Source organism: Rhamphochromis sp. 'chilingali' (assembly GCF_963969265.1).
Source record: "Rhamphochromis sp. 'chilingali' genome assembly, chromosome: 17".
Taxonomy (NCBI): Eukaryota; Metazoa; Chordata; class Actinopteri; order Cichliformes; family Cichlidae; genus Rhamphochromis; species Rhamphochromis sp. 'chilingali'.
This window is the reverse complement of record NC_137944.1, coordinates 27,235,283-27,248,579: the sequence shown is the minus strand read 5'-3', so window position 1 is coordinate 27,248,579 and position 13,297 is coordinate 27,235,283. Positions and strand designations below refer to the sequence as shown.

Below are 13,297 nucleotides of genomic sequence, written 5' to 3'. Positions count from 1 at the left end.
TCCTCTAAATACAAGCTCTTCACAGAGCGCCTCACTCCCGACTGCATCAGCGATCGCCTGATTGAGAAAATCTGGCCTGATGTTGAGAAGAAACATTTGGATCTGTCCCCAAAACGGCTGAAAAATCTAGACAAGGCCATTCTCAAGAATCTTTCCAAAGCACATAACTGCAAGGAAAAATATTTGATTTTTAATCTGAGGGAACAGCTTGATAATATTACTGTCCCAGCCTTCACCGAAAAGCTGTTGTCATTACCAAGAAGAGTCCTCAGTGTCTCTAAACACAGAGAAGAGTACAAGGAAGTGGTGAAAAACGTCACTAAAGATCTGGTAATGCACGCTATGAGCCAAGAAAATGAGACGACAACATGGCGTCCAGGAACATCAGATTTTATTATACAGAAGCTTTCCCATAAGATCTGGAACAAAATTCTGTCCAAAAACTACAAAATGTCCTTGGAGAACATTGAACAACTCGCCCTGACGGTGTACAACGAACTCCATGACAGGTGGGATTCTCCAGCACTCTTATTGAAGTCAAGCAACCCAGTGGTTGACGAAGCAATCGTCAAAACCTTCAAAAAACACGCCAAACTGAGGAGCCAAAACATCATCTTTAGGGCTTTCTCGTGTGCACGCTAAAATTGAACTGACACGTGCATGCCACTATGTGGCAAAACTCTTAAAGTGGCTTAAAATATTCATTTAAATTGGGCATCTAAATTTAATTTTAAAACCAGGTGGTTAAAAAGAACCCCTCTTCTTCTCCCAACTTCCTTCCCTCATCACCAACTGGCCGAGGCAGATGGCCACCCCATCCCAGAGCCTGGGTCTGCCGGAGGTTTCTCTCTTTTCAAAGAGAGTTTTTCCTTCCCACTGTCGCCAAAGTGCTTGCTCTAGGGGGTTGGACTTTTTGTGCAATATTGTAGGGTCTTGACCTTACAATATAAAGCACCATGAGGGAAGTGTTGTTGGGGCTTGGTGCTGTTTCTTAGCTCAAAATGTCCAATTACAACAGGACATTTTGAGTTCAGAAACAGCACCAAACCACAAAATAAAATAAAAAATAAAAATAAAAAAAACTTTGAATTTGTGCTTTGTTCTATTTGCTGTAAATTTGCTAAGAATGTCATATCAGATTAGAATTGTGTGTCTCAATATCATGTATCGTAGCATCGCCCTGTAGTTCAATTTGAAGTGGATGTCACAGTAATGTCTTTCTGTATGTGTGAAAAACACGGGAGATACTCAAAGTATAACCGGTGTTTGAGGTTAGCTGGTTGCATTTGTTTAGATATTCTACTCTCCGTGTTCCAGATCCCCAGAATTGATATTTTCACCAAATGGTCTTTTCTGCCTGCCAGTGTGTCATGCAGTTTTCAAGATTAAAGACTTTGGATAAGAAGAAAAATAAATCCCCACTCCTGGAAATGCATCTAGCCTTCATAACAATATTATTTACAGACAATTAATTATTCTAATTTTGAATAGTGAAATGCCAAACACTGAAATGATTTAATGCACAGCAGAAAGTGCATATTCAAATTCATCTCCACACTACAATGAGTAATACCTTCAGATATATCTGTGGCTAATCAGACAAAAGGTCAGAGTGCTACAAAACAGAGCCACGTGATCTTTATAAAACATTCTACATGACTCGGTCTCTTTCTAGTCGTCCTGTTCTCGGCCAGCTTCCTCATTCTTTTATTGCAGTGTGCTGATGGGGCAGACGGACAGTGGTCTGCTATGTTTTCTGCAACTGCAAACATGCAAAATCCCACCTCATCTCCGGGTTGCTGCTCTGTGTTGGCTCCTTTTAGCTCATCTTTGTCAGGATTTGATTTGCTTTGGTACCTGGTCAAACTTAAGCTCTACTCTGTCTGCAGCAAACTCGCAGGCAGCAGCTTCTCCCCCCTCACTCACATTTGTTAGTGTTGTGCTCAGTCGCCTAGTGTCTGAGCTTGAATTATACCAAAATTAGGGGGGATTTACGACTGTGCGCTATGTGCTTCAAATATTGTGTCGTTTTTGTTTTATACAGTTGTCAGTCAGGCATCTAACTATGAAACAAATTCGAAGATCCTGGGCTTCTGAAACAGCAACCCAGGCTTAAGCCCAGCAAGCCCGTCGCCGCCGATGAAGGCTCCCCCAGCCTGAGCCTGGCTCTACTGGAGGCCTCTTCCTGTTAAAATTGAGTTTGTCCTCTCTGCGGTCACCAACTGCTGCTCAGAGGGGATTGTTTTCTCTCTAATATTGTAGGCTCTTTAGCTTACTGAGGATATGACTTAGAAAAAAATGAATTACTGAAATATGAAGACAAAAACTAATTTTTTTATACATATTTGAGAAAATTGTGTCTTAAATTTTACAGACACTACAACTAATCCTATCTGATTATACACATTATTCCATAAACATGTCATTTGACATCCTCTGCACCCTTAATGATAAGTTTTGACACTTCAGTGTATATATAAATAAAGACAGTGTGATGATTAGAATAGGTTCTAGATTTTTCCAAGGCTAGTAAGCTGATCATCCGCATTAACTTCTGATGCATGACAGAAACCACTGTGCCCAGAAAACAGAAACGAGTTTACACCTACTTCACGAGGAAAGGAATTAATGATTACGAATCTTTATTTTTTTTTAAATGCATTGGTCATCCATGTTTCCAGAATCAGATATTTTGTGTAGTGTGTATTTATTTCACTGAGAACTTTCTGTCAAAGCTCATTAGAAGTTTGAACTCTAAATGAGCAACATTTCCAAAGAAAAGAGGCAAACAGGGAAGAGCTCCACATATATTTATGGCATTATTTATTTGAAGCTACACAGAAGAAGAAAAAATGACTGCTCGTAAAAAGGTGCAAGGATTACATGTAGGAGAATTGTATTACATAAATATTTACTAGGCCCTGGTCAGCTCTGATCTGCCCTGAAGCGGACATGAAGCTACTTAATACGAAAAGGAGGCCATCGATTAAGAGTGGATGCCATCTAGACAGGCACTAATACAGACAGAGGCACGGGGATCTGGGCGGGGAGGTTCAGACATCACTCAGGCAGGTTTTCTGCTAACTACTCTGCTCTTCAACATCATTTCCTCGAAACTTTCTCCTGCCTCTTCAAGTATAAAAGAAGATGATAGAAGAAATAAAGGTCACATTTTACACAGCTGGAATGAAGCCTCATCATTCGTTAACTTCCTCAGAGGCTTTGGGCATTATCTACTGGGTGAAACCGCTTCTACCTCATGGATGCTACTGCAAGTCCATAATACGTTCACTGTACACTCAGCAAAGACATTCCTTTCATTGCACGTCATGTTATAAAGAAAGCTGTCAGTTGCACAAATCTCTGTTCAGTTTTTTTTCTCCTGTTCTTCTTTAAAAAGTTCTCTGCCTACTTTCTTCAAAGTAGTGCGTTCTTCTGCTAAAAAATACACAATCAAAACACTCCACACCGGTGGCAGGAAACAGCATCACTACTACAGATAACCAGAGGACCATGATGTTGCTGCTTCTTCAAGCATACAAACAGGTTACATAAAGAAATGGACAGTTATGTACGTCGATGGCTTTTCCCTTTGAAGCCAGGAGATCTGCCTGGTCAGTATAAAGTGTCCTGTGAGAGCGAGGAGGTGGAGGGATGACTAGCGAGTATCCACGAGGTCCTTGTGTAGTGTCAGGTGAGCGGGAAATATCTGATGATCGCATACAGGCTTCATGTGAAGATGTGGAGGAAAAGCAGCAGTCGTCTGGATGTTCTACGAGGCGCTTTCTGGAAAGGCGACTCTTTGGCGTGCACTCCGGGGTCGATTTCGTGCCGGGGCGCCGGCTGTACGTTCGCTCTTGGGTTCGGACGGTTGACTTTCAGCCTGCGGGGTGCCGGCATCACCGACAAGCTCACGCAGGAACTTGAACTTGGACAGGAAGAGCTGCCAGACTACATACCAACCTGAGAGGTAAAATAAAAAAAAGTGTAAATGCAAATATCTAATGAGCCTATCATATGCCTTTACACACTGACACATGGTTTGAGAACTACACATTATGTGTGGGGAGATTTCACTGACACACTTTGGGCTCTTTAACACCAACTGAGCCTTACATAAATGCCACAGTCACCAGATCTAAAGCCAACAGAGCTCCTTGATGTGATGAAACGGAGGATTCACGTTGTGGACGTCAAATCTGCAAATCTGTAGCAGTTCTCTGACAATTTCAAGTCAGATACGAGAAATTAAGGCAGCTCTAAATGCAAAGGTTGGTTCCGCTTAATTTAGCAAGGTTTACCTAAGAAAAAGGGCTGACAGTGTATGAAAAAAAACAGTCCTAAAAACTAACTGTTGTAGCAAGTATGTATAGGTCCTCAGTCATTCAGGTCATAGTAATCCTAAGGAGTTTGGAAAGAAAGCGACTGGACTGTTTCTTCATTATCCTGTTTCTTTTCGCTCCAGGACCGTCTGTACATAATTTCGTTCCACCCCATGATGCGAATGACAATAAAAGCTTCCTTGAATATCTTGAAGTTTCGTGATGGGGTGTCGCCTCTCATCTGAGAGGCTTCTTCAGTTGTAAAACCAAATGGTGGAGAGTCCCAGGTATTTATACTCCAGTGGGGGTTGTCCCTTAAGAGGGCTGTTGACCCACTATTAATCACGTGCCTCATCACATTTCCTAGGTGTGAAAAAAAGGTGGGGGACATTACCCACTCTGAGACCTTGCCTCACCCCAACGTGTGAGGGGTCACCTGAGTGGGGATGCCTGAGAGTAAAAATTTTTAACTCAAACACACAAAAGCCTTTTTTCAAACTTCTATTGTACAATTAAAAGGAGGCGAGTGGTGTAGCGTTTACTAAAGGAGCAGACAGAGCAATATGTTCTTCAAAGGATCCTGAATTAAAACTCTGCAGGGCTTTTTAGCAGCAGGTGAAAAAACAGCTTTTAAAACTTTAATGTAAGGCAAAGTCTGCAAACTCCTGAAAATCAGATTCAGCCTACTTCATATACATGTGCTTTTTATGCATTTTTCGGCAGTTGAAGGCACTTCTTGGCCTTTCTTAACTCACAGAGGAGACAAGAAACAAGAGAAAATTCACACTTACTGAAAGAATTTTACAGTTTTTTTTTCTTTAAAAGCGATTCATTATCAGAATAGTCGTTGATTAATTTAACATTTGACGAGTTAAAGGCTGCAGTAGTAGGCACATGAGTTTAAGTTTAAGGTAAACACACATAAAAGTGAGTGTGAGCTAAATAAGAAAATCCAGAATGAGGCAAACAGCATTTTTCTTCCCTGTAGTTTGCAGATCATATGAGCCACAGTTAGTAAAGCGAAGGAGGCAGTAGATAAAAATAGAAAGGCACGCAGGGAGACTTTAAAGGAGTAGTTCTGCCTTTTTTAAAGGAGACTTTTCATTATGAGAGTCTCTTACTTTACACCCAGCTGCTATAGCCCTTTGTTAGCCAAGTTAGCCACCGAGAATGACCACCAACAAAACACCAGACCCTTTAACATAACGTTGGGACACCAATTAAGAGATTTACATACGTGACTAACGAAGGTTTTCTCATATAAACTTACCAAACAGCATGAAGAGCAGCGCACAGATGAGTGCGGCCACAATGACCAGCACTGTGAGCCCGACACTCTGCCACATCGTAGCTGGACGTCCGGCAGCAACAACAGCATAAGGAGAATGAGGAGGACAGGGGTTTGCTCAACACCGCACGCAATACTGTGGCTGGCTGTGTTGGTGGAGTCGAAGGGCAGCGGGCCGAGACGAGAGGGACAAACAGCAGGGCATCGCAGGTTCGCTGCGGCTTGTTTTGCTAGCTCGTTGGCTAGCTTAGCTGCTAGCAGCGGTTTAAAAATCAATCGTAAAGGCCGGAAGAGTGGAACATTAGCTGACTGTAGCCAATCACAGCAGGGTAAAGTCCTCCTCCTGTTCGCTACATCACTGCAACATATATTTACTTGCGCTTTCAGACCAGACAGACGTGCTGTAAGCCACAACAAAATCGGCGTCGTGAGCCGACTCAAAGTGAGCATGCGCGGGTTCACGTTGACTTCTGGGTGATGTAGTTTATCTTTAATTCCGTGGGGTTTTTTCCTCGATGGTTACAGAAGCAGGATAAAGGGAAAAAGGTAGTCTAATAAATAAAGAACATAGTTGAAGTAACAGCGCCACAGGCACACAGTGTACTTTGAGACAGTGCAAACATTTTTATGTACAACAGTGGTTAAAAAAACAAACAAACAAACAAACAAAAAACTCCAAATGACGTGAAGTAAAGGAAGTAAAAAGTAAAGCGGAGACTGTACAAGAGTGCTGCTCCCGTAGTTTATATAATACTTTAACAAGAAAATCATTGTCCCTAAAGTCTGTGTGTGACTCTCACTGACTGACCGAAAATTCAACTGGTTACTTTTGTAAAAGCCATCAATTTTCAGGCCCCAAAATATAATAAATATTATATTAAACCGTGTGGGGAGAAGATGATGACACAGTATCAGAGGGATGAATAAAGCGGTGACGGGTGGGAGATGGCTGATCTCACCCTTTATCCTGAAGCTACTTTGAAGTAAAGTATTCATACATGGACATAGATTGTCAAATAGATGGCTGACTTTGACTTCAGCCATGGTGAATATGTAAACTTCCTTAGGTAAGAAAAAGAATGCAACCCAACCTATCATTAATGTTATTATTACTGACTGGATTGAGGATAAAGAAGTGTTGTGATTGGTCAGTGGTTTAACACACAGATCATTCCATCTCAACTGATCAAAAAAGGAAAAAACTCACTAAAACTTATGTAAAAATTTCATGAAAAATAAATCAAATACAATACAATACAATCTTTGGCTGCTGTACATAAATATGAGTAATTAAAAATTATTTTGGGAACATCACAAATTTCAGCTTTATTATTTACAGAATCTCGGTCTTTCTAATAAAGTTAATTTGGATTTGGTACATTATGTCCTAACTGGGAAATATCTGACTGATGCTGTGAAATCATTTTTTGTTCCTTTAATATCGGTGAAAGAGTTTACCTGATTTGAATTGCTTTAAATAATATTCTGTTCCTCATATATGAGAGAAGTTGTTATCAAAATATCAGTACTTTCCCTACAAGTGGTGGTTTTTACAAACCTCCGAGTGTACTGTCAGTGATCGAGCGTCCAGATATTTTCCGGACTTTAAGTGTCATGTTGACTCGAGCTACACTGCCTAGAATCCATATTCACAAAGAAATAGTACCGGAAAAGGAAAGTGACCCCACAAAAGGAAATATTATATAAATGCCTAAAAATACACAGATCTTAAGAGTGATTTAAGCTTTTATTTATTTATTTTTTGCATTGATAAAAATGATAGCAGGGATCTGATGTTTTGCATAGTAGCTGTTAAGAAGTGTATTTTCCCCGGGGAAATTTTTTAATGCAAATCAGGAATGGTCATCTTGGACTCTTTACCAAAAAACAAAAAAAAAGAAAAGTTGATGAGCGACCCACGTGGCCTGTGCAGCCAGTCACTTAGCTCAATTAACACGTTGTTTGTAGAAAGTAACACAAAATGTGCATTTGTCAACAACACGATGTCAGCTAAAAACATATTTGTTGTGTGGAAATTAGGTTTTTGTGCTGGTGATCATGATCTAAAAAAATAAACCTCTGAAGATCATTATTAGCATTTATGCAGGATTAATAGTGTGTTATAAAAACTGTCCAAAACATTATCACATGATATTGTTTTATGCTTCATTGTGAGGGTTTGTGAGTTGCAAAGATGCATACTCTCCTGTAGGCAGAGATGAACCTAAAGCGAGTCATTTATTAATGGACTGCTGCAAAATCCAGGAAGGAAAAAATACAAAGTCTAAAAGGGGTAACTGGGAAACTATAAACCATAAACATAGAGGAAACCACTTCAAGGTGAACAAACGCTCTGATGAAGGACAAAGGAAAACAATAATTATATATATTATATGTGTTTGGAGAAGGTGAGATGGCTGTTTACAACGGCACACAGCTGAACTGAATCACAGAAGACGAGACACAGGAAGCAAAACTTAAAACAAAGACTGAGTAATGCTTAAAATAAAGCAGGAAATGAGCTCCCTGAATGGGGAAAAACACAAATCATGTAAATGAAAGTAAACACACACATAAAAAACTGAAATCAAATGGATTATTTAAATAAAGAAAAATAAAAAATGCTGGGTAAACTTACCCATGACATGTTTGGGTTGTGCAGGCTGACAGCTATAGAGTAACCAATACAATAGAGTAAATTTCCCACCATCACTGCAGAGTATACTTAGCAACAGACGGCATGTAATTATATTCTCATGAACCTGCCAAATATTTAGATCATTAGTAAATATTATATTATTATTACTACAGTATAAGTGAAATGTAAAGCATTTGCGACCAGAATCGTTGAACTGGTAATAAAACATATCACTTAGGAGTTTTTTGTACGTTCTGTTGGCAAACTTGACAACTTTTACAGATGCTGTTCTATAAAAATGTTGAATATTTCCCTCTGAAATGTGCAAAAGAAAAACAACATTTATTTTTTTAGGCCTTTCTGAAGCAGAAACTGTGATGAGATGCACAAAAAACATATAATCGTGTATTTCAGGAAGAATAAAAAGGACACCTCACCCTGATATTTACTGCACATCCTTTTGTCCCCCCAGTTAAATCACAAAAAAGATTAATATTACATGACTCAATGAATAATTTTTTCCATTGACCTCTATAACACTGATGACTTATACCTGGCCTGCACAGCTTTACAGATGCTCTGTTTCTATGTAGGCCTATACGTGCTGGCAGACATTTTCATACTCTGTTTCATTATAAGGGTTAAATGTGCCGTTCCACGCTCAAAGACGGCTTTTTTGATAAAGGCCTGGATTAGGCTGTGCAGCATTTCTTCACAAGCCCAACAGGTGGAGTCATGAGCAGCCTCATGAAAGACATGAAAGCCCACTGATAAAAGATTTTCAGCCAGCTGTCTGTGGGCGTATTCAGTCTTTGTTAGCAATAAAAGATTTCCAACTCAAAGGTCAGGCGACCTCGTTAGCAGATCAAATCCTGTGAAGTTTGGTAAGAAACCCCCACCTATGTTTTGTTACGCCCTTGCACTTTAATTTAATCGAGGTCGAGCGTCTAATCTGGAGCATCTAATCCCCACCACGTTCTTATGTGGGTGCAGAAAGTCAGAAGCGATCAGATTTGGCCCTGTGCCCCTCAGTTACACTTTCATTTCCACATTGGAAGGCTTTAAACACGTAAAGCTCCATTACTGCTGCCAGTCTGTCTCTCAGCAGACATCTGACACCATGCATTGACATGTGAATACTTGTATTCACTCGTTCACTTAAAGAAGCCTCAGTATTTGCATATTATGCTGAGACGTGGACACAACATGAGTCATGCTACATGGTGGCATTTTAAAACTGGAAGGATGGTGCAAGTTCTTACAATTAACTGAAAGCCCCAAGGTAACGCTGTCATGTAAGCATGATAGATTACTTGGGCCTTTCACATGCGTCATTATTCACATTATTCACATCATTATTCTGTATTTTTTTAGCAACCAAATCAACAGTTCTCTTACTTGGTAATAAAACTTGATTAAAAACAGTTTTCTGTCATCTGTAGTCCAACAAACCTGATGAGTCAGATGCAGTTTTTTCTCCACAGGAAGGAAGGAGACAAGTCAGATAAAGAGAAACTCCCCTTTTTTTAAAAAAAAACAACAAAAAACAAAAAAACCCAAAAACCCTTTTAATATGACATGACCTATTAGCTATCACTACATGACCTTGTTACCACCATCTTAGCAAGACATAAATTGAAAAAAACAAAACCCACCAAAAAGGTCATATGCCATGAATAGCTCTGTTTTGCAATTGTGCAACAGTGAAGGGAAAGCGCTGCATGAAAAATCTTGCCAGTCATCAAAAGTACAGGGTCCCATGGTGGGCAGTGAACTTTTCAATCTAACCATCCGCATCAAATCTTTTGGGTAATATATATATAAAAATACAAATTAAGTGTGTGCTTGAGGTCTTTTGAATGAGCGTGTCCCATAATGTAGCTACAAGTTGCTCTCTGCTACCAGTGTTTCCACTCTGTAAGGACACAAAGCAATGTGAGGACATTGATGCTCGTGGACCCTTACGGTCTCTATTGCAGGTGGTAGTTGCTCCTTTAGCTTAGCCTGGGCAAACCCCAGTAGTTGAGGCCTGGCCACTCAGCTCGGTCACTCGAGGAGGACTCTGAGTAGAGCTGCTGCTCCTCAGCGTTGAAGGAGCCAGTAAAGGTGGTTCAAGCATCTTAATGGGATGCTCCCCGGATGTTCCTAGGTGAGGGGTTTAGGGCGCGAATGACATGCTGGAGAAATTATACAAAATTCTATTTATGTCTAAAGAAGCAAATCATTTCATATTACCTTAATTCTTAAAGCTTAACTCTGCTGTCCAAGCTGAATTCTGCAGACCTGAATCAACTTGACTTTTGACAGTTTGGAGGGCGGAGCCCAAAGGAAGAGGGGTCCTAATGTGATTGGTCACTTTCAAAGCAGTGATGCTGCAGGTTTACTTTACTGCATTAGTAGCAGCAACACAAGCGCCGTTTTACACTGTATTTGATTACAATTTGTATAATGAAGTTTGCTGAATTAACTTTAAAACTTTAAACCAGAGAGGAGGTGACACGTTGTAATTTTTATACATATACTTGTAAGATTGTAGCTTTATAATTTTAATATTTTTGTCTATTTTTGACCAATAAATCATTACATTCAGTTTAAACACGTCTGTGGATGTAAGCTGAATTTAAAGGATTGTTAAGATAACCCCACTCTACACACCTGATCACATAAACAAACAAACAAACTGGGAGTATGTTGTGAACAAAATTTGTTTTTCGGTCTGTTTTCTTCTCTGTGCAGCTGTTTTTTGCTTTTAAGCAAACTGTATCTCCTTTTGTTATTTTTAATATGTGGGAGCTAATACCAGTTTAATCCCCACTAACTTTCAAAGAAAGCAGGGAAAGTACAACACGAGCACATCACTGGAAAACTGTTTGGGCTTGAATGAGTCATAAATCTTTGACCTCATAGTCAGAGCAGAGGTTACTGTTTTCCTTTCTCCAGCAGCTTGTTACCTGAGTTTCCTAACGTCCTGTGGCCAAACAAACTCCCTGTGTAACTGATGTTCATTTGAAAGGACGGACAACCACGCTGCTCGTTAAATTCAGCACCTGCTTGATGCAAATGATGGATGTTCAAGTGTGTTTTCCTGTTTAAGGGCGGTAAAGCCTGAAGCTGATTTTGGTGGAAGTCTCAGCAACAACCGCATTTGTTACCTAGAAAATTGATTCTTATCTTGTCCGCCTGCGAACAGAATTGACTTTATTAGAAAACAACGTGCGCTTTGTGTTCTCTTTGTTGAACCATAACTCACTTGTGGTTTTTCTGTCCTTACTTTCTGCTACAAAAGCAGTAGTGTGGTTACATGCTGCAGAACAAGTTTTAACCTGCACTGCTGACACTTTGGTATTCACATTCAGAAAGTACTCCAAAATATACATTGAGTAAACGGCAGCTGCGTGGCTGCAAAATGAAACCAAGAACGGCAGTTTTTCTAATCGCCAAAGAACATTTGTACCGCTTCAGAAAAAACATTTTATTTTTTTCCGCACTATAGCTGTCTGTCTTATCTAAATGTCCTCTTGGTGATATACACTGAAGCTAAACATGCTCCAGACTATACTCAACCTCAAGTCAAGCGCAGTGGTACGGTACACAGTGAAACAAGACATCGTGTGACTGCAGTTGTGGACCCTCATCACCACAAATACAGCTCAGAATATGAACTTGAGTGCCATCCGATTCTTAATCCATAGGGTTGAATATGATGTTGGTCCACAATTTGCAGCTATACATGTTTAAACTCTTCTGGGATGTCTTTCCAAGGTTCAGAAGTGTGTTTATGGGAATTTTTGACCGTTCTTCCAGAGGTGCATTTGTGAGGTGAGACACTGAAGTTAGATGAGAAGACCTGGCTCGCAGTTTCCTCTCTAATTAACCCCAAAGTTGTTTTATCAGGTTGAGGTCAGGACTCCATCAAGCTCCTCAAACATCTTTTTTGACTTGCTTTGTGCACTGGTGGACATATTGGAACAGGAAGGCATCATCCCCAAATGAATGAAATGAATGAAGTAAATTGGCCAAAACCAGGTGTTCAAAGCCTGGAGGAACTTACCAGAGAATTTTCAAAGCTATAAATGATGCCAAGGGGTGTGAGAGATGAAAGAAAGAGCCTAACTTTTGTAAATGAGAGTAAATGATTTCCTCTACATTTGCACAAAGAATATAAAAGCATGTTTTTTTCCACTTTATAACAGGTTACAGAGTGTACAATGATGGGAACAGTGAAGGGGTCTAAAGACTTTCTAAATGCACTGTGGTTCTAGATGTTTGTGTTTCTATAGTGAGATTCTACTTGTAAAATTTAAGGTGTTCCAAAACTCGACAGGGTGTGTTTAAGGGTATTTACCTGTGCTGACAAGCCTCTCACACGCAGTTGATTTACATCACTTTTAAGAACCTTAAATTGGCTTGCATTCACCTCCTGGTGACCTCATCTAATTAAAACCAAACTGAACTAAACCACTTCTTTAAAGAAGCAAGAACTATCATTATCTAAATGATCATGAACACAGATTTTTAGACATATATACCTCTGATGGGCAACTTGAGAGTAAAAATAGGAAAAATCTGCATTTTTATCCTGGTTTTTCTTCCCAATTTGGTAAAAAGTAGCAGCGCCAACGAACTGCTCACTCAGAAGCGCCAACTTCTTCAATGGACAGCCAGTTTCGATTGCAATGCAGTTGCACATGTTGGTTGGTGGGAGCCAACCTGTCTCCCAACAGTTACAGTTCAACTCAGGGACCTAACTCAGCTGATTGTCATCTGATTGTACCCATGTCATTTTGCAAGTAAATTACTGTTTTGCAGCAGCTAGAGGTGAAATAATTTATGTTTTAGATCTTTGTAGTTCTGGTTGGACTCCAAACGTTAGTACTTAATGGATTAATGGAATTTCTGCAGAGCTACTGTATTTGTGAAGTTTGCCACTTTATCACAGTTATTCACCATATTATTACAAACACATTGGGTAAGTGAGTGGTGTATATATATCAAGTCTTTAAAATGCATGTAAATAAAGCACAATGTAAACAGCTCGACTGCTAATTG

The 13,297-nt window shown here is 39.8% G+C and overlaps 1 protein-coding gene across 1 annotated transcript; it reads right to left on the bottom strand.

Annotated features, from left to right (window-relative positions):
* Positions 1-2,806: 2,806 nt before the first annotated feature.
* Positions 2,807-6,052, bottom strand: smim13 (small integral membrane protein 13). Its single transcript, XM_080862834.1, has 2 exons — positions 5,593-6,052; positions 2,807-3,963 (listed from the first exon to the last, which is right to left on the bottom strand). Exons 1-2 carry the CDS (start codon positions 5,666-5,668, stop codon positions 3,773-3,775), a joined length of 267 nt encoding a protein of 88 aa, XP_080718960.1. The 5' UTR covers positions 5,669-6,052; the 3' UTR covers positions 2,807-3,772.
* Positions 6,053-13,297: the final 7,245 nt, after the last annotated feature.

Coding starts and splice junctions, on each gene's coding strand:
- smim13 (XM_080862834.1), bottom strand. CDS start 5,668: ATGTGGCAGAGTGTCGGGCTCACAGTGCTGGTCATTGTGGCCGCACTC. Junction 3,964..5,592: donor GCTGCTCTTCATGCTGTTTG/GTAAGTTTATAT, acceptor TTTACCTCTCAG/GTTGGTATGTAGTCTGGCAG.